Below are 24,277 nucleotides of genomic sequence, written 5' to 3' on the forward strand. Positions count from 1 at the left end.
GGCAGATTGATTACATAGGACCACTTCCATCATGGAGGGGATAGCATTTCGTTCTTAATGGAATAGACACCTACTCTGTATATGGATTTGCCTTCCCAGCATGCAATGCTTCTGCCAAAACTGCTAATCGTGGACTTACAGAATACCTCATCCACCGGCATGGCATCCCACATAACATTGCTTCAGATCAAGGAACTCACTTCACAGCTGTCCCATCCCGCGGGATATCAACAACATGGGTACCTGAAAGAGGGACTGGGAATGAAGATGGGCAAGGGCGCGGAGAGACGGAGGCAAGACAGGAATCTGATCAAGCCTCATTTGTTGAGTTGAGAGCAGAGGTTTAAATAGCCAGCGATGGGTTGGCACCAATACATTACATGTAAAATAAGGTACAGCTGAGGTAGCCAATAGTCGTGCATCTCTAAATAAGGAAGAAATGGCGGACAACTGATCAAACAGGTAAGTATGCTAATGAAGCATACCTCACGCCTGGGGGGAGATGCCACCAGCCACGTATTGACCAATGAGTATAGCAGCTGCTAGTGAAAGAGCACCAATCCTAGCAAGGGTCAAGGCAGCCACCCTCTGGCGGGAAAGGAACAAAGGTCAGTAAAATCTCAGGGCAGTTTGTATGGCAGGAAACTGAGAGTAAATTCATAAAGGTCGTACATGGCTTAAATCCACGGTAGGGGGATATGCAGTTCCCTACACACAGTAATTGCAGTGCGGCAATGGGCCCATTCCCATGGAATCCACTGGTCGTATCATGTTCCTCATCATCCTGAAGCTGCTGGCTTGATAGAACGATGGAATGGGCTCCTAAAGACACAATTATTGTGCCAACTAGGTGGCAACAACTTGCGAGGCTGGGGCAATGTTCTCCAGGAAGCTGTAGACGCCCTAAACCAGTGGCCAATATATGGTGCTGTGTCTCCAATAGCCAGAATTCATGGGTCAAGGAGCCAAGGGGTGGAAGCTGGAGTGGCACCACTCACTATTACTCCTAGTGATCCACTTGCAGCATTTTTGCTTTCTGTCCCAGCAACCCTGTGTTCCTTAGGCCTGGATGTCCTGGTCCCAAAGGAAGGAACTCTCCCACCTGGAAACACAGCATGGATTCCACTGAACTGGCAGCTGAGAATGCCCCCTGGCCACTTTGGGCTTCTCATGCCTTTGGATCAACAGGCCAGGAAGGGTGTCACTGTACTAAGTGGTGTGATCCTGATTACCTAGGAGAAATTGGACTGGTGTTACATATGGAGGTAAAGAAGAATATGTCTGGAATCCAGGAGATCCCATAGGCCGACTCTTAGTGCTACCATGCCCTGTGATTAAAGTAAATGGTAAATTACAGCAACCCAATCCTGACAGGACTTATAATGACCCAGACCCCTCAGGAATGAAGGTCTGGGCCACCCCACCAGGCAAAAAACCACAGCCAACTGAGGTGCTTGCCGAGGGCAAAGGTAATACCAAATGGGTAGTAGTAGAAGGTAGTTCTATCTATCAGTTACAATCACATGATCAATTGCAAATGCAAGGTTTGTAATTTTCCGTGTATTTTCTTTTTATGTGCTTATTGCATATCTTTCCTTTGTTCATGTATGATATATCATATACAATTTGACTCAGTGTGTTTTCATTTATATGTATGATAGATGATTGGTGATAAGTATAAGGGTGATTTCATCAATGTCCAGAAATTATATAACTATATATGGCTAAAGAATTGTGTACAAGTGCCAGGTTGGCAAGGGGTGGATTGAGATAGTTAGTTTATTGTGCCAGCCTGGCTGATAAACACATGTGGGGTTAACTGAAGGGTGGAGAGATAAATGGCTTGGCAAGCCTCACCTTTCTTGTCTCTCGCTCTTTGATCATCGGACCAGTGTGTGGCTGCCTTACTTGTTCTTTGCCTCAATTTGCAAGCTACACTACCTGTGGGACACCTAACCTGTGGGCTGTGTCGCTGTAACTTGATGCCCTTTTAAGACCTGCCTCGCCAGAGAATTGGAATGTACATCTCTGGAGTTGGGTACTGACTGCTGGTGACCTGGCTGACGGTTGGTGACCTGCCTTGCTGTTTACTACCTGTGCCTGGATAGCCTACATCTCTCTACAGAGGACTACATGACGGCCCTCAAAAGTTGAAGGACTGCAGTGTCACAACTCTCTCACAGGAGTGAGTTGCACTGAGCCATTTGTACTGCCTTATGATTTAACTGTTCATTTCTTGTATTATATCTCTTTCTGTATATAATTTAACAGTCAATTTCTTGTGAATATATATATCAGCAATCTGGTTTTGTCTCTCTAGAGAACCCTGTCTAACACAATATTGCACTTAAATTGGTCAAGTGAGTATTCTTGAAAGAAAAGATAGCTTTTCACATATCTGTATAAATGTCTCCATTGACACGATTCTCTCTCCTCAGAGAACATACAACTCCGCCTGGTCAATGGGGACAGTAGCTGTTCAGGGAGAGTGGAGATCTATCACGAGAATGACTAGGGCACCATTTGTAGTGACAGCTGGGATGTGAAAGACGCCCAGGTGGTGTGCAGACAGCTCAGCTGTGGAGAAGCCTTCATAGCCATTCCCATGGCTCACTTTGGTGAGGGATCAGGCCCTATCTGGCTGGATGATCTCGGATGCACAGGAATGGAGTCTCATGTGTGGGAATGCCCATCTGCTGGCTGGGGGCAGCACAACTGCATTCACTACGATGACGCAGGAGTCATCTGCTCAGGTATGGTTATTGTCTTGTCCACTGTCTGGGAGAATGGAAAGCTCCAGAGCAGTGCATATCTTGACTATTGGGTGATTGATTAACCACAGTGTCTGAAACTTATGCTCATTGTCTTTGATAACTCAAAGCATCTGTGAAGAACAAACTCCATTACTTCCCACTGAGTGTAAATCTGTGGGTCTTTCCTTGTCCAGTTGTCTTCACTAACAAAACCATACACACTAGTATCATCCTAAACACAATCATTTCATAACTTTGTATTTATAATTTCCTTTCTGTACGTGTGATCCTTTGCAAACCACCATACTTACTCTGTTTGTGACAAGGAGCTATAGGAGGGAGGGAGTAGAAGGAAACTGTGCTTTCACCTCACATCGGGGATACACTTGAATTGAGTGTTTCTGTGAGGATAGAGTGAGGACACTGCTTTACACAGACTTGGTCATACTAGAAGCGTAGAGCATTCCATCAAATAAATCAGACTGGAATCAGACCTAAATGGTCATAATTTCTTGGGTGTAAGGACCTGAAAACTCTATTTGAAATTTTCTGAGACACAGGGTTTTCCTGCAATTTTTCCCATTGAATCATTTTATTGGGGCTTGTACAACTCTTAGCACAATGCATCCAACAATTGTGTCAAAGCACATTTGTACATTTGCTTCCATCATCATTCTCAAAACATTTGCTTTCTACTTGAGCCCTTGGTCAGATTCTCATTTTTCCACTCCCTCCCCATTCCCCCTACCCTCAGGGACCCTTGATAATTTATAAATTATTATTGTTTGACATATTTTACACTGTCTGACATCTCCCGTCAACCACTTTCTATTGTCCATCCCCCAGGAAGGGGGTTATATACAGATCCTTGTAATTGGTTCTATTTCCACCCTATGTTCCGTCCACCCTCTGGGTCTCACCACTCTCAGCACTGGTCCTGAAGGGATTATCTTTCCTGGATTCCCTGTGTTTCCAGTTCCTATCTGTACCAGCCTACATACTCTGGTCTAGCAGGATTGGTAAGGTAGAATTGGGATCAAGATAGTGGGGGGTGGGGGGCAGGCGGGAGGAAGCATTTAGGATCTAGAGGAAATTTGTATGTTTCATCGTTGATACACTGCACCCTGAGTGGCTCATTTCCTCCCCGTGGCCCTTCTGTAAGGGGATGTCCAATTGCCTACAGATGGGCTTTGGGTCCCGATATGCACTGCTCCTTATTCACAATGATTTGATTTTTTGTTCTTTGATGCCTGACACCTGATCCCTTTGACACTCAGGATCACACAGGCTGGTGTGCTTCATCCATGTAGGCTTTGTTGCTTCTGAGCTAGATTCTGCCACTATTTCTAGAAAAGATTTTCCATCTTTTTCTTTTAAACAACATCCACATGACCTGAAACTTGGGGGAACAATCATCTAAGCACTTACAAATCGTAAACGGTATAATAAATATTAACTAAAGGATCTTATAAAAAGATATTATAAAGTTAATACATGATGCTTCCAATGATATATAAGGAGATAATTTTATGGGTTTTTAAAAATAAAATGCGAATAAGGTGACAAGTAGAATTTTTCAAGAATTTGGAAAATGATTATAGTGACTAGGGACAGAAAGCAGTGGAAGCTGACAATAGGTCTTCCATGGATCCACAATCAATGTTATGTAAGCAGTAGAGGAGAGGTGAAAACACAAGTTACGTTGGAATATTTGTTTCCCAAGACCTCTTTAGATTATTAAAGAGCAAGGATGTTACTTTGAGGACTAAGGTGCCTTCCCATGGTATTTTCGATCATACGCATGTGAAAGCTGGACATTGGTAAAATAAAGAATATTGAACTAATGAGTTCAAACTGCAATGAACTGCCAAAAGGAAAAATAAATCAATCTTGGAAGAAGAAATGTAAGAGCACTCTTTAGAAACAAAGATGGTGTATTAGTCTGGGTACTTCAGAGAAACAAATCCACAGGAACTCATTTATGAGAGTGTTTTATATAAAGGTTAAATGTGCATAAAAAAAAAAACACCCAACACAGTGCTGCCCGAGCCCACAAGTCCAAAATTATCCCATTAACCCACATGGCCAAAACCAATCTATAAAATCCGCTTCCATCTCACAAAACACACTGTGATGTCAACTGCAGGAGGAAAGTCGAGTCAGTGAATGTGTAAACATCTCAGCGCTGGCAGGGGTCTCCACATAGGTGCTTCAGCACCCAGGACTGCATCAGGGTAGGTCCATGAGGCATCGCCTCAGGGATGTCTTGCAGGAAGTGAGCCTTGCCAGCTGAAGCAGAAAACTGCTAAGGCAGCTGCACCCTGGTCTGACCATCAGAAAGCAAGAGACCAGAGAACTAGAAAGGTGAGGTTCATGGAGCCATTTATTCCTCTGCCCTTCGATTAACCCCACATGTGTTTATTGGCCAGGTTGACACAATAAACTACCTACCTCAGATGGCAAGACTTCATCTCATGTGTTTTGTATATGTTACCAGGAGAGACCAGGCCCTGAAGAAGGACATGATGCTTGATAAAATAGAGGGGCTGTGGAAAAGAGCAAGTCCCTAAATGAGATAGATTGCTACAGTGGCTGCAACCACGGGCTCAAGCATAGAACAATTGACAGGATGACTCTGGACCCATTAGTGCTCCATTCTGTTGAGCCTAAGGTCTCCATGGGTCAGAACAACTGCACAGCATATAACAAAAAGAACAGAAACAAGTGTTCTCTGTGGACACTGAAAGTCAAGGTATGGTGTGGAGAACATCATGTGTATATTTATGTACTCATATATAAGTTCAGGATAAAGCTGAAGAACATTAAAACAAGTCTAAAATAAAACCTGAATTCAAAACCATCTCAAGAACAGATTTGATGCAGTGAACACTAATGACAGAAGATCTGATGAACTGTGGGAGGACACCAGGACCATCGTTCATGAAAAAAGTAAAAGGTCAAAAATTGAAGTCTTTTGAATAAAATATTAACATACAGAAATTTTAAAAAAAAAGAAAGTAAAAGGTCATTAAAAAGACAGGAAAGAGAAAAAAAGATGCAATTGAATGTCCGAAGAGACTCTGAAACTTGCTCTTAATTGTAGAGTAGCTGAAGTAAATGGAAGAAATCATGATATAAAAGAGCTGAATAGAAAATTTCAAAGGGAATCTTCAGAAGACAAAAAAATTGTAATCCAATGTGCAAAGACCTAGAATTAGAAAACCAAAAGAGAAAAATACTCTCAGAATATCTGAAATTGGAAGAACTAAAGAAAAATTCAAGTCTCAAATTGCAATATTGAAAGATTCGATGGGAAAATTATTGAATGATGCATGAAACATCAAAAGCAGATGGAAAGAACAGACAGAGCCACGTTACAAAAGAGAATTTGTCGACACTCCACCATTTCAGGAAGTAGCGTATGAGCAAGACCCAATGGTGCTGAAGGAAGAAGATCCAGCTGCACTGAATGCATTAGCCAAAAACAAGGTTCCAGGACTTGGTGGGAAAACAAATGAAATATTTCAACAAGCTGATAAAGCACTGGAAGCATTCACAGACCTCTCCCAGGATTTGGAAGACAGCTACTGGGCCAACTAACAGGAAGAGATCCATATTTGCACCAATTCTAAAAAAAGGTTATCCAACAGAATGATCAAATTATAGAACAATATCACATGTAAGTAAAATTTTACTGAATGTCATCTAACAACATGTTCAGCAGTATTTTGACAATGAGCTGCCAGAGGTTCAGACTGTATTCAGACGAGAGTGTGGAACAAGAGATTGCTGATTTCAGATAGATCTCAGCTGAAAACAGAGCGCACCAGAAAATTGTTTACTTGTGTTTTATTGGCTATGCTAAGGCATGCAACTGTGTGGCTCACAACAAACTTTTGAAGACATCGAGAAGAAGGGCAATCCCAGAGTCTCTCAGTGTGCTCACATGAACTTGCACCTGGATCAAGAGGCAGTTGTGCGAAAAGAACAGGGAATACTGCAGGGTTTGAATCAGGAAAGGTGTGGGTCAGGATTGTATCTTCTCGTATTACTTATGCAATCTGTATGCTAAGCACATAATCACAGAAGTAGGTTTATATGAAAAAGAACGTGGCATCAGGATTGGAGAAAGACTCGCTAACGAACTGCAATAAGCAGCTGAAACAACTTTGCTGGCTGAAAGCAAGGACGCCTTGGCCACTTGTTGACAAAGATCAAGGATTGCAGCCTTTAGCATGGATTACGACTCAATGTAAAGAAGACCAAAGTCCTGAAAACGGGACCAATAGGTAACAGCATGATAAATGGGAGAAAAAATATGAAGTTTTCAAGGATTCTGTTTTACCTGAATCCACAGTCAATGCTCATGGAAGCAGCAGTCAAGATATCGAAAGATCGGTTGCATTAGGCAAATTTGCAGCACAAGATATCTTTAGCGGTTCTCAGCCTCTGGGTAGCAATCCCTTAGGAGGTCGCCAGATTCATAACAGTAGCAAAATGACAGGTATAACTTAGCAACGAATATAATTTTATAGTTGGTTGATCACCACAACAGGAGGAACTGTATGAAAGGGTCGCAGCATTAGGAAGGTCGAGACCCACTGCTTTAGACTCTAAAGTTTAGAGTATGGAAAAGCAAGAGTGTTAATTTGAGGAGCACGATGTGCTCAACCCAATCCATGATGTTTTCCTCTGTCTCATATGCATGTGAAACTGGGACATCGCATAAGGATCATGTAAGAATAGATGCATTTGAATTGCAGTGCTGTAGAAGAACATTGAAAGTACCATGGATTGCTAAAAGGACAAATCAATCTGTCTCAGAAGATGTAGGGCCAGCTGTCTCCTTAGAGACAAGGATGGCGAGTGTGTCTTATACACTTGGGATATGCCAGGAGAGACCAATCCCTGGAGAAGAACATCATGTTTGATTAAACAGATGGGCAACAAAACAAGTGGAAAATTCTCATAGTAACTCAGAGTTCTCTGTGGACATTGATGGTCCAGATGTGGTATGGAATGTCATGTGTGTGTGTATGTGAATTCTGTGTAGCTAGTGGTAAGAAATGAAATGGACTTCAGGTTAAGACTAGGGTATGGAGAAGATGAGTATATTAGCAGAAAGGTTCCCAATGATCACCTTTGATTAAATTTGATAAGAGTTGTATGAGATCCCAATAAAATTATTTTTAAATAAAAGAAGAAAACAGAAACAAACTATTGAAAATTTTCATTATTAGAAAAGAACATACAAATTCTAACCTCTGAGATTTTTATTTTCCTCAAAAATGCAGTCAACGTTGCTTCTAAAATATAGTTAGTATTTAGTATATATTTCAAATTTAGTCAACGCTGCTTGTATAAATATAGTTAATATTTAGTATATATTGCTTCCACTAATGTGAAGGGTCTTTTTTTTTTCACTTTATGTGGTGGTGGGTGCAAATGGACTGAGCAAATGGTCCTCCATTGCACAAGCTCATGCACACTTTGCTCCGTAATTGTGGCTGCAGTCCCCACCAGGCAGAGCGCTCTTCTCACTTCCTGTCTCTGTGAGCCACCCCCCTTCTCCTTTCTTTCTTACCATTCCTCTCTTTTGAGCTCACCCCTTGGGCAAGTGTTATCTAATTGATCCCTTGTGGTTGACTGTTCCAAGGTGAGCATGCATCCCTGGTGCCATTGTTCACCTCAGAGGACAGTCTGTTGTTTGACTGAACTCTGAGCCACAAGAGTAAGTGCGGTTCCAGGTTGGCAGGATATCGAAGCGCCATACTCTCAGGGGTTCCCACAATCTCTATCAGATTAGTTAATCTGGTCTCTTTAAAGTATTTCAGAATTTGGGTTTGTTTTTTTTTTGTTTGTTTGTTTGTTTGTTTGTTTTGGCAATTTCTTCCCCACTCTGTGCAGGAGCTCCTATTGTGGTTTGTGTTCTCTCACAGAGCACTCCACACTCTAAACCGGCATCCATTTATTCGGTCTTCTGGCCAGAAGCACTGCCAGGTGAGCAGTCCAGGTCCTGACTGCATCCTCATTGCTCTAACTTCCGTGTTAAAGACTCCGAGCTCCCAGGGAGACTTTCAGCTCCCAGCTCGATGGCACTTGTAGTTTTGGCTTATAAGAAATAAGTTCAGCTGCTGGTCCATGGGAATTACTCACTGACTGAATTCTCTGATTCTGCTCACTGAAGGAGATACCATTAATTGCTGAGTGTAGAGTTTCTGATATTTCTAGTATATACTTCTTAGACCTGCCTCAAACTCACAAGTCACTAGGTAAACAGCGATATGGCCTATGGAACAGCTTCCATATACTAGCCAATTTCAGTCTTATTTCAGCTTTTACTCTTCAATGCTACTGACTTGTATCATTGGTTTCTGTAGGAAACCAGACTGAGATGCTATCAAGTTGCAATGACTTCTTGTCTGACCCAGTGGATTCTACAACCTCAAAGAAAGTTGCTGTCAATTGCTCAGGTGAGCATTCCCAAAAGAAATATAGCTTTGCTCATGTCTGTGTAAATGTCTCCACTGACTTAACAATCTCTTCTCAGAGAGCAGACAGCTCCGCCTGGGCAACGGGGACAGTCACTGTGCAGGAAGAGTGGAGATCTATTACCAAGGTTACTGGGGCACCATTTGTAGTGTCGGCTGGGACATGAAGGATGCCCATGTGGTGTGCAAACAACTCGGCTGTGGAGAAGCCCTCACAGTCATGCCTTGGTCTTACTTTGGTGTGGGATCAGGCCCTATCTGGCTGGATGATCTCGGATGCACAGGAATGGAGTCTCATGTGTGGGAATGCCCATCCCGTGGCTGGGGGCAGCACAACTGCAATCACTACGATGACGCAGGAGTCATCTGCTCAGGTATGGTTATTGTCTTGTCCACTGGCTGGGAGAATGGAAAGCTCCAGAGCAGTGCATATCTTGACTATTGGGTGATTGATTAACCACAGTGGCTTAACCACAAACTCATGGTCTTTGGTGACTCAAAGCGTCTGTGAAGAACAAACTCCATTACTTCCCACTGAGTGCAAAGCTGTGGGTCTTTCCTTCTCCAGTGGTCTAAACTAACAAAACAATATAGTCTAGTATCATCCTAAACACAATCACTTCATAACTTTGTATTTTTATAATTTGCTCTCTGTACGTGTGATCCTTTTCAAACCACCCCACTCACTCCCTTTGTGACAAGGAGCTATAGGAGGGAAGGAGTAGAAGAAACTGTGCTTTCACCTCACATCAAGGATATGCTTGAATTGAGTGTTTCCTTGTGGATCGAGTGAGGACATTGCTTTACACAGACTTGGTCATACTAGAAGCATAGAGCATTCCATGAAATAAATGAGACTAGAATCACACCTAAATGGTCATAATTTCTTACCTGTAAGGACCAGAAAATTTTCTGATACATAGGGTCTCTACTCTACATAGATTTTCTAAGATGTTAATATTTACAGGAGCAGATTATCTCACATTTCATCCACAATATCAATATAGAAACATCCGTTGTCCTTTTTTTACTTGCAAAATACCCATATAATACCCATCATTTATTTTCAACTTTCCATTATTTCACATACTAAAAGTTGAATATTATACAAGCAATATACACAAGCAACAAATTGTGTTGCTTTGTCTGGATTCATTTTTACTCTTACTTTTTAATACATTTACTTTAGATGCAGTTGGTGAGAAAATAGCTACTGAGATAGTTTATTGTGCCAGCCTGGCTGATAAACACAAGTGGGATTAATTGAAGGGCAGAGAGATAAATGGCTCGGTGCGCCTTGCCTTTCTTGTCTCTCGCTCTTTAATCATTGGAGCAGTGTGCGGCTGCCTTGCTTATTCTGTGCCTCAATTTAAAGGGTACACTACCTGTGGGACACCTAGCCTGTGGACTGTGTTGCTGTAAGTTGAGGTCCCTTTAAGACCACACGATGGGAATTTACATCTCTGGAGCTGGGGACTGACAGTTGGTGACCTGGCTAATGGTTGGTGATCTGCCTTGCTGTTTGCTGCCTGTGCTGGGACAGCCTAACTCTCTCTCTCTCTACAGAGGACTACCTGGTGGTTCTCAAAACTTGAAGGACTGCTAGTATCTCACAACTCTCTCACAGGAGTGAATTGCACTGAGCCATTTGTACTGTTTTATAATTTAACTGTTCATTTCTTTTATTATATAGCTACCTATCTGTTTATAATTTAACTGTTCATTTCTTGTACTATATATCTATCTGTATGTAAATTAACAGTTCATTTCTTGTGGTATATATATAAATTATCAGCAATCTGGTTTTATCTCTCTAGAGAACCCTGTCTAGTACAGCTACCATTTACTTTTAAATGAGTCACCTGATTCTTATTCCCTTTTTAGGAGATAGAATTTGGGCAGCTTCTCATGATACTTATTTTTTTCTATTACTGTTTCTTTTCTCAAATAACACATTCACTTAAATAAAACTTCTAAACATATAAAGCCTATAATAACCTTCTTTGCATACAAAAAAAGGTACCAAATTTGTGTGATTGGCAAAAACAAATAATGTATATGTGTTAGTCTGGATAGACTAGAGATACAAATTCATAGATACTCATATGTGTGTAAGAAAGAACTTCATATACAACAGCAGTTGAATATTGGGAAAACATCTCAGCCCTGTCCACATCCAGTCCATAGGTCTGATATTAGCCCATATGTCCAATACCACTCTATAAAGTCCTCTTTAGACTCACAAAACTCATGTAATGATGCAGAATTAAGGAATACCACATGTCAGTGGGTCCATGTGGCTTCTCAGGAGTGTCTCACAGGGATTCAGCCTTGTCAGTAGAGAGTCTCCAAGGGAGAAGGCCACACCCACACACTGGCCTCATTGGCTATGATGTGTTTGACAGACTAGACTCCACCCCTTCACTCTTAATCCTCTCAAGTCCCAAATGGCACCAGATTGTGTCACTACCACAGAATACACTATTTTCACAAACATAAGTTCTTCAAGAATCCCCTCTTTCTCTTTGATGTGTAGCTCCTTTAGTATGACACGCTTAGGTGTGGGGTTGTCACAGCCCCCTGCGGCTTCTCTGAACTTGTTGAATAAATGCATTAACATGTCCCACCCCTTTTAGAAAACTGTCATCCATTCTCTTCCTGTATTCTTAGTTTCTTTTCTCTCTTTCTCCTCTGCTCCTCTCTGCTCTCATCTCTAACCTCTTGCCCCCATCCTTCTATGACTCCAATTCTGTATACTACACCTACTTAGCAACCAGAGAAAGACTGGGCTTTCTACTCCCATAAACAGTTACACTCTGAAAAACCCATAGCGGGTGGCCATGAGTCAGCACTGACTCAATGGCAGTGAGTATTAAGCATGTTACAAATCACATTTACTCTTTATTGTCTTTCTTTATCTCTGTGTTTCAGTTTTTAATTTTATATTCATCTTAGTTGTAAGCCACTGGGTCCAACCTATTTTTTAACCCAGAACTAAATTTAACCCAGAACTTGGCATATATCTGTGGTTCACCTTTCTTCAGGGTTTCCAAATTAGAGTCTGGGGTATAATTTGTTGCTCATTAGCAAGAAAATAAAGCAATATTCACTCTTCCTTCCAAAGCAGTGGCTTAGTTTTTTTAGCTCCTTCCATCATATTTAATTCTCAAATGTATCTGTCTACCCATAAGGAACCAGGAGAGTTATCATGTTTCTCTGTCCACCAGCAGTCACCTGCCTTTATGAGCGCAGATTCTCAACCATTAACCCTTACACTGAATTGAAAAATTCCATTAGTGAAAAAGAACTTAAAAATTCTTTGCTAACTTCTGAAAATTGTATTTTCCTCAAAAATGAAGTCAATGTTGCTTCTTCAAATATAGTTAATATTTAGTATATATTGCTTCCACTAATGTAAAGGGTCATTTGTTTTTTTTTACTTTATGTGGTGGTGGGTGCAAATGGACTGAGCAAATGGTCCTCCATTGCACAGCTCATGCACACTTTGCTCCGTGACTGTGGCTGCAGTCCCCACCAGGCAGAGCGCTCTTCTCACTTCCTGCCTCTGTGAACCACTCCCCACCTTCCTTCTTTCTGAGCCCTTTCTCCCTTTTGAGTCACCCCTGGGTTAATGTTACCTAGTTGGTTCCCTGTGGTTGGCAGTTCTCAGGTGAGCATGCATCCCTGGTGCCATTGTTAACCTCAAGGGCAGTCTATTGTTTGACTGAACACTGAGCCACAAGAGTAAGCTCAGTTCCAGGTTGGCAGGATATCTAAGCACCATAGTCTCAGAGTTTCCATCAATCTCTATCAGATTAATAAATCTTGTCCTTTTATGGGTCTAAGGGATTTTTACACTTTTCTTCACTCTGTGCACGAGCTCCTGTTGTGGTTTGTGTTCTCTCACAGAGCACTCCACACGCATGAAAAGGCATCCATTGATTCGTTCTTCTGGCTGGAAGCACTGCGAGGTGAGCAGTCCAGTTCCTGACTGCATCCTCTTTGTTCTAACTTCCGTGTTAAAGACTCCTAGCTCCCTTATCTATATATCTATATCTATCTCTATATCTATATCTATGATAAGAGCTCAGGACATGGACAACCCAGGAGCAGAAATGGGAATAGCAAATACCAGAAGAGCAGGGAGAGGGATCAACACACACACCCCTCCAGGGGGAAGAACAACAGAAACCATTGAGGGCAGGGAGACAGCAGTCAATGTGAGATATGGAAATAATAATAATTTCTAATCTATCAAAGGGATCAAAAAGGGGGTCAGGGAGAATCTGATACCGAGGGCTCACTAGAAAGTAATTGTCTAGAAAAGAATGATGGCAACATATGTACAAATATCCCTGACACAATTGAGGTATGGATTGTAATAAGACTTGTAAGAGCCCTCAATAAAATGATCCACACACAAAAAAATGTCTCTAGCTCCCAAGGAAAAGTTTGGCTTCTAGCTCAATGGTCATTTTGGTTTGTAAGAAATCAGTTCAGCTGTTGGCCTATGACTGTTACGCTCTGACTGAATTCTCTGGTTTTGCTCACTAAGGGAAATACCATTAATTGCTGGGTGTAGAGTTTCTGACCTTTTTCCTACATCCTTCTTAGACCTGCCTCAAACTCCACAAGCCACAAGGTTAACAATGATATGGCCTATGGAGCAGCTTCCATACATTAGCTAATTTCAGTCTTATTTGTTTTTACTCTTCAATGCTACTGACTTGTATCATTGGTTTCTGTAGGAAACCAGACTGAGATGTCACCAAGGTGCAATGACTTCATGTCTGACCCAGTGGATTCCACAACCTCACAGAACAGTGATGTCAATTGCTCAGGTGAGCATTCCCAAAAGAAGGATAGCCCTTCTCATGTCTGTGTAAATGTCTCCACTGACTTCACTCTCTCTCCTCAGAGAGCAGACAGCTCCGCCTGGTCAATGGGAACAGTCGCTGTGCAGGGAGAGTGGAGATCTATTACCAAGGTTACTGGGGCACCATTTGTAAAAACAGCTGGGGCATGCAGGATGCCCATGTAGTATGCAGACAGCTTGGCTGCGGAGAAGCTCTTGAAGTCTTGTCTGAGGCTCACTTTGGTGCAGGATCAGGCCCTATCTGGCTGGACGACCTGGAATGCACAGGAATGGAGTCCCATGTGTGGTCATGCCCATCCAGTGGCTGGGGGCAGAATGACTGCTATCACGACCTGGATGCCGGAATCATCTGCTCAGGTATGGTTATTGTCCACTGGCTGGGAGAATGGAAAGCTCCAGAGCAGAACATATCTTCATTGTGTGGGTGATTTCTTAATCACAGTGTCTGAAACATAAACTCATTGTCTATGACTCAAAGCATCTGTGAAGAACAAACTTTCCATTTACATCCCATAGAGAAGTGGTTCTCAACCTTCCTTTTTTTTTTCATCTTCCCACTTTTATTTTTTTAAATCATTTTATTGGGTACTCATACAACTCTTATCACAATCCATACATATATCAATTGTGCAAAGCACATTTGTACATTCATTTCCCTCATCATTCTCAAAACACTTGCTCTCCACTTAAGTCCCTGGCATCAACTCCTCATTTTTCCCTCTCCCTCTCTGCTCCCCCCTCCCTCATGAACCCTTATAATTTATAAATTATTGTTTTGTCATATTTTACACTGTCTGACATCTCCCTTCACCCACTTTTCTGTTGTCTGTGGCTCTGGGAGGAGGTTATATGTAGATCCTTGTAATCAGTTCCCCTTTCCACTCCGCCTATCCTCACCCCTCCCAATATGTCTACTCTCACCCTGAAGGGATCATCCACCCTGGATTCCCTGTGTTTCCAGTTCCTATCTGTACCAGTGTACAGCCTCTGGTCGAGCAAAATTTGTAAGGTAGAATTGGGATCATGATAGTAGGGGGTAGGATGCATTTAAGAACTAGAGGAAAGTTATGTGTTTCATCGCTGCCACATTGCACCCTGACTGGCTCATCTCTTCCCTGGGTTCTCAACCCTCCTAATGCCATGACCCTTTAATATAATTTCTCATGTGGTGACTGCCCAAGCATAAAAATATTTTCATTACTACTTCATAACTGTAATTTTGCTACTGTTATGAATCATAATGTAAATACCTGATATGCAGGATGTATTTTCTTTTTTAATCATTTTATTAGGGGCTCATACAACTCTTATCACAATCCCTACATACATCAATTGTATAAAGCACATTTGTACATTCATTGCCCTCATCACTCTCAAAACATTTGCTCTCCACTTAAGCCCCTGGCATCAGGTACGCATTTTTTCCACTCCCTCCCCACTCTGCCCTCTCTCATGAGCCCTTGATAATTTATAAATTATTATTTTGTCATATCTTGGTCTACCCGACATCTCCCTCCTCCCACTTTTCTGTTGTCCGTCCCGCAGGGAGGAGGTCACATGTAAATCCTTGCAATTGGTTCCCCCTTTCCAATCACCCTCCCTCCACCCTCCCAGTATCACCACTCTCACCACTGGTCCTGAAGGGATCATCCACCCTGGATTCCCTGTGTTTCCAGTTCCTATCTGTACCAGTGTACATCCTCTGGTCTAGCCAGACTTGCAAGGTAGAATTGGGATCATTATAGTGGGTGGGGTGGGTAAGGAAGCATTTAGAACTAGAGGAAAGTTGTATGTTTTGTCATTGCTACATTGTACCCTGATTGGCTCGTCTCCTCCCCAAGACCCTCTCTGTAAGGGGATGTCCAATGGCCTACAAATGGGCTTTGGGTTTCCACTCTGCACTCCCCACCTCATTCACTATGGTTAAGATTTTTTGTTGTGATGATGCCTGATCCCTTCGACACCTCGTGATCACACAGGCTGGTGTGCTTCTTCCATGTGGACTTTGTTGCTTCTGAGCTAGATGGCCGCTTGTTTACCTTTGCAGGATGTATTTTCATTGTTACAAATTGAACAAATTAAAGTATAGTGATTCATCACAAAAATAATATGTAATTTTATATTGTGAAATATTTATTTCCAATGAAAAATCAATGAAATTTTGTCTTGAACCGTGGTATAGCATGGGTAACAATCTTCACGCTGGTTACTCCTATGTGGGTGTTAGCTGCATGTGGGCGGACCCATCTAGAAATGATAGAGGAGTGTGTCTCAGTTCCTAGGACCATTGGAAATATATGTTTTTGGCCAGTCTTAGGCAACCCCTGTGAAAGGGTCGTTTGAACCCTAAAGGGGTCACGGACCACAGGTTGAGAACCACTGCCATACAGTGTTAAGCTGCTAGTCTTTCCTTCTTGGGTGGTCTTGTCTAGCAAAATAGTGTGCTCTGGTATCATCCTTGTTAAAATCAAATTTCATAACTTTGTCTTATAATTTTCTTTCTATAAGAGTAAACATTTGCAAACCACCAAACTCACTCCCTTTGTGACAAGCAGCCCAGAGGAGGGGAGGGGGAGAAAGAAACTGTTTTCCTCTCACTTCAAGGACCCAGTTGAATTTATTATTTCTGTGTACATAGAGTGAGGTCACTGCTGTTCACAGACTTGGTAGTACTAGAAGCATAGAGCATTCCATTCAATAAATCAAACAAGAACCAGACCTAAGTGTTCATAATTTCTTGGCTTTAAGGGACAGAACATTCTGTTTGAAATTCTCTGAGACACAGTGTTCTCTTTCCGTTGTTTCTAGAAAACATTGTCCTTTTTTCTTTGAAATACCCACTTGACCTCAAACTTGGAAGGGCATTTATCCAAGGATTTACAAGTCAATAGAAGATGTAATAAAAATTCACTGATATGTCTTATGGTAAGATATTAAAATGTTGATACATGATGCATCTATTTATATGAGAAGAGAATTTCCTGGGTTTTTTGAAAAACTAAAATGTAGCAGAATTTTTGAAGAAGGTGAACAATGCTTATAGTATCTGTCGATAGAAAGCAGCAGAAGCTGACCACGGGTACCTAAGGATCATGTGTGGACACTGAAGGCCCAGGGGTGGAGAATATCAGGTATATATTTATGTGGATTCCATGTGCTTGTTGTGTGGGATGAAAAAGACTGCATGCTGAGGCTCAAGTATGGAGAAGATGTGAATATTGGCAGAAATGATCCCAATGATAAAATTTGATTAAATAAGTTGTCTACGAACAACAACAGAAAGTCACAGCAATGCCTGCCAACTCATATTTTGGTGCCTCAAATGTTAACCTTGTTTCTGGGTATATCTGATTGGCCAGTTCCAAAAAGACAACTATGCCCCCTGTCAGCTCTAGATTTGGAGATACAGAACATAGGCCTCTACCACTCTTCACTCTGCTTGCCCATGAAAACTCAGGATAATTTAATGTGGTGTTTTAATTAAGATCTTTTAAGCATGAAGGAAATGTATTGAAATTAAAATATAAGTGTGCTACATAAAAATATACTTATTTCATACCGAAAGCACAGATTTCTGATACAAACTCCCCAGTCATTTGACAAAAGTAGAAACTACAGCTGAAGCAGTCTATCCAATGCATTTTCTGAATCAGCACCCCCATTGACCCCAGAACAAGCCCAAAAACCGAGATATCAAGAAAAAAATTTTTGTTGGGTTTTGCAATCACTTCAATTCTAACTCACAGAGATCCTACATAGGTTTTCTAAGGATGTAAACATTTACAGAAGCAGAGTCTGAAATTTTACTCACAATATCAATAAATTGACATTCACTTTCCTTCTTTTTTGACTTACAAAATACATATATAATTACCCATCATTTATTTTCAACTTGTCATTATTTCAAGTACTAAAAGTTGAATATTACTTCAGCAATGTACACTTTAATTCTATTGCTTTATGTTGATTCATTTTTACTTTGTTTCTAATCCATTTACTGTGGATGCAGTTGATGAGATAATATCTACCATTTAATTTCAAATGAATCGCCTGATTCTTTAGCCCTTTTTTTTAGGATGTAGAACATTATTTTTATGAACTGTTATGCTAGTTGACTGAATTTTCCCACCACATTATGGTCCTTGCCTTCAATTACAGAAAACCAATTCCAAGAGGTATCCCTATGTGCTTTATTGTATACATAAACATATATGTAACATATAAATATGTATATAAATATGCCTACAGATATACATGCATACCCATTTACTCATACACATGCAAAATTGTATGTTATAGTATTTAAAAAAAGAGTACACTGCACCATATAAGATTGTCATGAGTTGGAATTCATTGGGTGGCCAGATTTTTTTGGAATTATTTTTTTAATCATTTTATTGGGGGCTCATACAATTCTTATCACAATCCATACATACATCCATGTGTCCAGCACATATGTACATTTGTTGCCATTATCATTCTCAAAACATTTGCCCTGCCCCTGAGCCCTTAATATTGGCTGCTCATTTTCTCCCTCTCTCCCCACTCCCCTTACTTCATGAACCCTTCATAATTCCTAAATAATTATTATTTTGTCATATGTTACACTGTCCGACGTCTCCCCCTGCCCTCTTCTCTGCTATCCATCCCCCAGGGAGGAGGCTATATATAGATTCTTATAGTCGGTTCCCCCTTTCGACTCCACATTCCCTTCACCCTCCAGGCATCACCACTCACACCACTGGTCCTGAAGGAGTCATCTGTCCTGGATCCCGTGTTTCCAGTTGCCACTTGTACCAATGTACAACCTCTGGTCTAGCCAGATTTGCAAGGTAGAATTGGGATCATGATAGTGGGGGGAGGAAGCATCTAAGAACTAGAGGAAAGTTGTATTTTTCATCATTGCTACCCTGCACCCTGACTGGCTCATCTCCTCCCCACAACCCCTCAGTAAGAGGGTGTCCAGTTGGGTACCGATGGGCTTTGAGTCTCCATTCTGCACTCACCCACATTTTCAATGATATGCTTTTTTGTTCCTTGATGCTTGATACCTGATCCCTTCAACAGCTTGTGGTCACACAGGCTGGTGTGTTTCTTCCATGTGGGCTTTGTTGTTTCTGGACTAGATGGCCACTTGTTTATCTTCAAGCCTTTGAGACCCCAGATGCTATATCTTTTGATAGCTGGGCACCATTAGCTTCCTTCACCACATTTGCTTATGCACACGTTTGTCTTCATTGATTATATCAGGGAGGTGGGCACCCACTGATAGGATTTTTAGTTCTTTGATGTCTAATAACTGGTCCCTTCTACACCTCATGGTCAGACAGGCTGGTGTGCTTCTTCCATGTAGGCTTTGTTGCATCTCAGCTAGATGCCCACTTGTTTATCTTCGAGACTTTAAGACCCCAGACCCTATATCTTTTGATAGCCAGGCACCATTAGCTTTCTTCACCACATTTGCTTATGCACACATTTTTCTTCAGCAATCATGTCGGGAAGGTGTGCATCCTGGAATGCCAATTTAATAGAACAAAGTATTCTTGCATTGAGTAAGTACTTGAGTGGAGGCCCAATGTCCATCTGCTGCCTTAATACTAAACCTATAAATATATGCTCATAGATCTGTTTCCCCACACTCTTATAGAAATATATTTACATATGTACATTCCAGTCTTTAGACCTCTATAAATACCCTTTGTCTCCTAGTTCTTTCCTCTATTTCCTTTTACTTTCCTCTTGTCCCACTATCATGCTCTGCCTTCATTTGTGTTTCAGTAATTTCTCTTGATTACCTTGCCCTGGCTGAATCCCTACCAGGCTTCTCACACCCTCCTTGCCACTGATTTTGGATCACTTGTTGTTCCCCTGTCCCTGGGTTGTTCAGCACCACCTCCTTACCCCATCCTTCCCCTCTCCTGTGTACCCCCAGAACCATTGATCCCATTGTTTTCTCCTCCAGATTATTCATCCAGTCCACCTTATCTAGATAGATCTGTAGAGATAATAATATGCACCAAAAATCAAGTCATAGCAAGATAGGTGATGAGTGAGAACACAGTGATAACAATTAAAAAGGAAACTAATTACCCATAGAAGAATAAATTAATTAAAATTAAAAATTTTTTAAAGAAAGTAAAACCTGTAAATAGATAAAGTTCTGATTTTTTATCTCTAGGCATGTCCTTCAGTCAGGTCCAATGGGGTACCATGCTCTGGCCCCAGAATCTGTCCTTTGTACTCCCTCAGGGTCTCTCTGCTCTGCTCCCATGGTAGCTCTGCCGCACGCTTTCAGTAGTTTGCCTCAGGGTCACAGAGTCAGTCCGGGCCAGTCCAGACATTGAGTCTCCATCAAGGAAGAGTGTGTCTCATAGTGGGATCAGCCACATTGTCCACTCTGTCCATTGGCTGTTCAAAGCAGGGATATCATCCTCCAGGTCTGATGGGCCAGGATGTGCTCCACTCTCTCTTCCTCCCCCTTCTTTGCTCCCATTTGCTCTGATCAGACATGCCCCTCTCCCCTAGCTGCAGCTTCAGTGTCGTCCTTTCAAGTAAATTCTTCTGGGGTGAGGGACAGTTGTCCACGTAGCTGGTATGGGGCCGAGCCCTCAGGCCCCTCCACTGGCTCCCCACTCCTTGTCGGCACACTGCATTCATCTGGCACTGGCTTTATATCTGGTCCCTCTTTCCCTGTGGAGAAACAAACAATACCCTTCCCTTGAGTGGGTCAGTGCCCTATTCCCCCATCACACATCTTTTTCCCCCTTTCCTCCTTCCACCCCCTTTTTAGTTGGCTACCCTATGTACCCCTGGATTTTACCTGACCCCTGCCATTCTACCTGGACTTCACCCCTCGAGTGTTTGTATGCAGTAGCTTTTTCATATATATAAACTTACCTCAGCGGACTCATGTTATACTTGTCCTTTTGTGCTTGTCTTACTTCACTTAACATAATTCCCTCCAGTTCTTCCCATGCGGTGATATGTTTCATGTGTTCGTCACTGCTTTTTAGCAATACATAGTACTCCATTGTATGTATGTACCACAGTTTCACAGTTTTTTAATCCATTCATCTGTTGATGGAAATTTGTGTTGTTTTCAACTCCTTGCTATTGTGAACTGTGCTGCAATGAACATTGGAGCACAGATGTCTGCCTGTGGTTTGTTTCTTGACTCTTCTGGCTATATGCCCAGTAGGGGTTTTCTGGGTCGTATGGTAATTCGATTTCCATCTGTTTTAGAAATCGTCAAATCTATTTCCATACTGGCTGTACATACTTACAGGTCTGCTAGCAGTAGATGAGAGTTCCTATCTCACCACAGCCCCTCCACTTGTTGCTTTCTGATTTTTTTTTAATTGAGCTCTTTGAGGGTGTTAGGTGGTACCTCATAGCTGTTTTAATTTGCATTTCTCTTATGGTTAATGATCAGGAACATTTTCTCATATGTTTATTGGCCATTCAGATTTCAGACTCTGTGAAAATTCTGTTCAGGTCCTTCTCCCACCTCCTCAGTGGGCAGTTAGTTTTTCTCTTATTATAAGCTTGCAAAGTATTATAGATTTTAGTAATAAGGCCTTTGTCTGATGTGTCATTGTCAAAGGTATTTTCCCAGTCAGTGGACTCTCTTATTACTCTCTTGGTGAATTCTTTCAATGTACACAGGTGTCCTATATTCCGTATATCCCACTTGTCTATTTGCGATTCCTCTGTATTTGTATCCTTCCCTATTTCTGATAGCCTATGGATTCCCTGTGCCAAGGTTCTCAGGTTTATCCCAATTCCCTCCTTAATGGCCCTAATTGTTTGGGGTTTTAGTTCAAGGTCTGTGATCCACCTTTAGTTTATTCATGTGCATGGAGTGAGGTAAGGGTCTTGCATCATTTTTCTGCAGGTAGATATCCATTTTTTCCAGCACCATTTTTTTAAGATGGCATTTGCTTCCCATTTAATATTTTTGGGACCTTATCAAAGATCAGTTACCTGTATGCTGATGTTTTTATTTCTGGGTCTTCAGCTCTTTTCCATTGGTCTGGATATGACACTGTTTTGACTACTGTGGGCGTATAGTACTAAAAGCAGGTAGAGCAAACCCTCCCACTTTGTCCTTCTTCTTGAGGAGTTCTCTGCTAATTCTGGGTTTCTTCCCCCTCCCTTAGAAGTTGGTAATCTGTTTTTCCAATTCTTTGAAGAAGAATGGTGGTATTCATATTGGGATAACATTCAACTTTATCTATTGCCTTGGGCAGAACTGACATCTTTCCTATACTGAGTCTGCCAATCCATGAGCCTGGGATATTCTTCCATTTGTTGAGGTCACTCTTGATTTCTTGAAGTAGTGTTTTATAATTTTCCTCATACAAATCTTTTGCTTTTTCAGTCAGTTATATCCCTAGATATTTTTTAAATCATCTCTTCTGTGATCTTGTCTGATGTGTAGAGCAATCCAATAGACTTCTGTTTGTTGATTTTGTATCCTGCCACTCTGCCATATTCCTCTATTGTTTCCAACACTCCGCTTGTGGAGTTTAAGGGATCTTCAATATATAGAATCATATCGTCTGCAAAAAAAGTAATTTCCCTCTTCCTTCCCCAGCTGAATATCTTTAATATTTTTCCTTTGTCTTATGTTGTTAGCTAGGACCTCATGAGAACTTTTTAGGAGGTGAGGGAGCTTCTCAAGAGTACATATTTTTCTATTACAGTATTGTGGTAGTTATATAATTGTCAGTTTAAGGATTAAGCACATAGGGTTGGAGTCTAGCCTGTCATTCAGGAGGCTTCTCTGTGGGAATAGCCTTCCTCTAAGGATTCTGGGAATTCCGGTATTTCCTCCTTGGAGGTGGGTGACTCTCTGCTCACACCCTGGGAAACATAGCAGCTGTCAAAACACATGGACCCACCTTGATGTAGCCCTGGGTGCTGGAGAAGCCATACAGATACCCCTTCCAGCACTGAGATGTCTCCAATGCCACTGGATCCAAAGACTTTCTACCCACTGGCCTGTGATCTATATTCAGCATCATTGCATATGTTTTGTGAGTCTGAAGAGGACTTTATAGATTGGTATCAGACATAGGGGCTAATATCAGAGTTATGGACTTGATCTGGACTGGGCTGCGCTGTTGTCTCAATGTTCCATTGCTCTTGTATATAAATCTCCTTCTTATACACATGTGTGTATCCATGGATTTGTTTCTCTAGTCTACCCAGACTAACACAAGTATTTTTTTCCAAATAACACACCTACATAAATAACACTTCCAAACATATAAAGCCCAACATAAACTTCTTTGAAGACAGAAGGGGCGGGGGGAAGACACAGAATATGTGATTGATAAGAACAAATCATGTACGCATTGTTTTCACAAACATACGCTCTTCAAGAATCTCCCCTTTCTCTTTGATGTGTAGCTCCTTTTGTAGGACACGCTTGGGTGTGGGGTTGTCACAGCCTCCTCTGGCTTCTCTCACCTTGTCGACTAAACGCATTAACACGTCCCACCCAATTTAGAAAACTGTCGTCCATTATCTCTTCTGCTATTACAGTACTCGTTTTTTCCCTCTCTCCTCTCCTCTACTTCTCTGTGTTCTCTCTTCTCCTTTCCCATCCTTCTATGACTTCACCTATGGAGCATCAGGAGAAAGGCTGGATTTTCTACTCCCATAAACAGTTACAGTCTCAGAAACTGCGGAGGTCTCTATGAGCCAGTATTGACTCGATGGCAGTGAGTACTGAGCCTGTTCCTAGTGGCATTTACTCTCCATCATCTCTCCATTTGTTGTCTCTGTGTTTCAGTTTTAAATGCCATACTCATCTCAGTTGTAAGCCCCTGGGTCCAATCTCCTGCTTTTATGCTGACGATTCAAGTCTTAATTCTGAACGTTCCTTTTTCCATAGAGACTGTCCCTTTTGATTCTTATGTTATGGAGGAGCCCTAGTGGTTACCATTGGGCTACCAACAGCCGGGTCAGTAGTTGGATTCTACCACTTGCTCTGGGTGGGAATGACGACAGTGGTGCTGCCCTGAAGTCACTCAGGAACTCGGCCCAGCACAGAGTGTGATACTCTGATGCTCTGCAGACCTTTTGCTGTATGATGGTCAGTCATGTTCTGGCCTGCTCAGGCTATGAGAGTAGATAGGTAAAGCCAAGAA

General features: G+C 41.7%; 1 protein-coding gene across 1 annotated transcript in view; it reads left to right on the top strand.

Moving 5' to 3' along the window:
• The window catches only part of LOC142451657 (antigen WC1.1-like), a 117,112-nt gene that overhangs the window by 71,519 nt on the left and 21,316 nt on the right, over window positions 1-24,277 (top strand). The window contains exon 8 of the mRNA XM_075553370.1: window positions 9,304-9,618. Coding sequence (XP_075409485.1) covers window positions 9,304-9,618 — 315 coding nt within the window. The remainder of the gene's footprint in view (window positions 1-9,303; window positions 9,619-24,277) is intronic.

Source organism: Tenrec ecaudatus, chromosome 6 (assembly GCF_050624435.1).
Source record: "Tenrec ecaudatus isolate mTenEca1 chromosome 6, mTenEca1.hap1, whole genome shotgun sequence".
Lineage (NCBI taxonomy): Eukaryota > Metazoa > Chordata > Mammalia > Afrosoricida > Tenrecidae > Tenrec > Tenrec ecaudatus.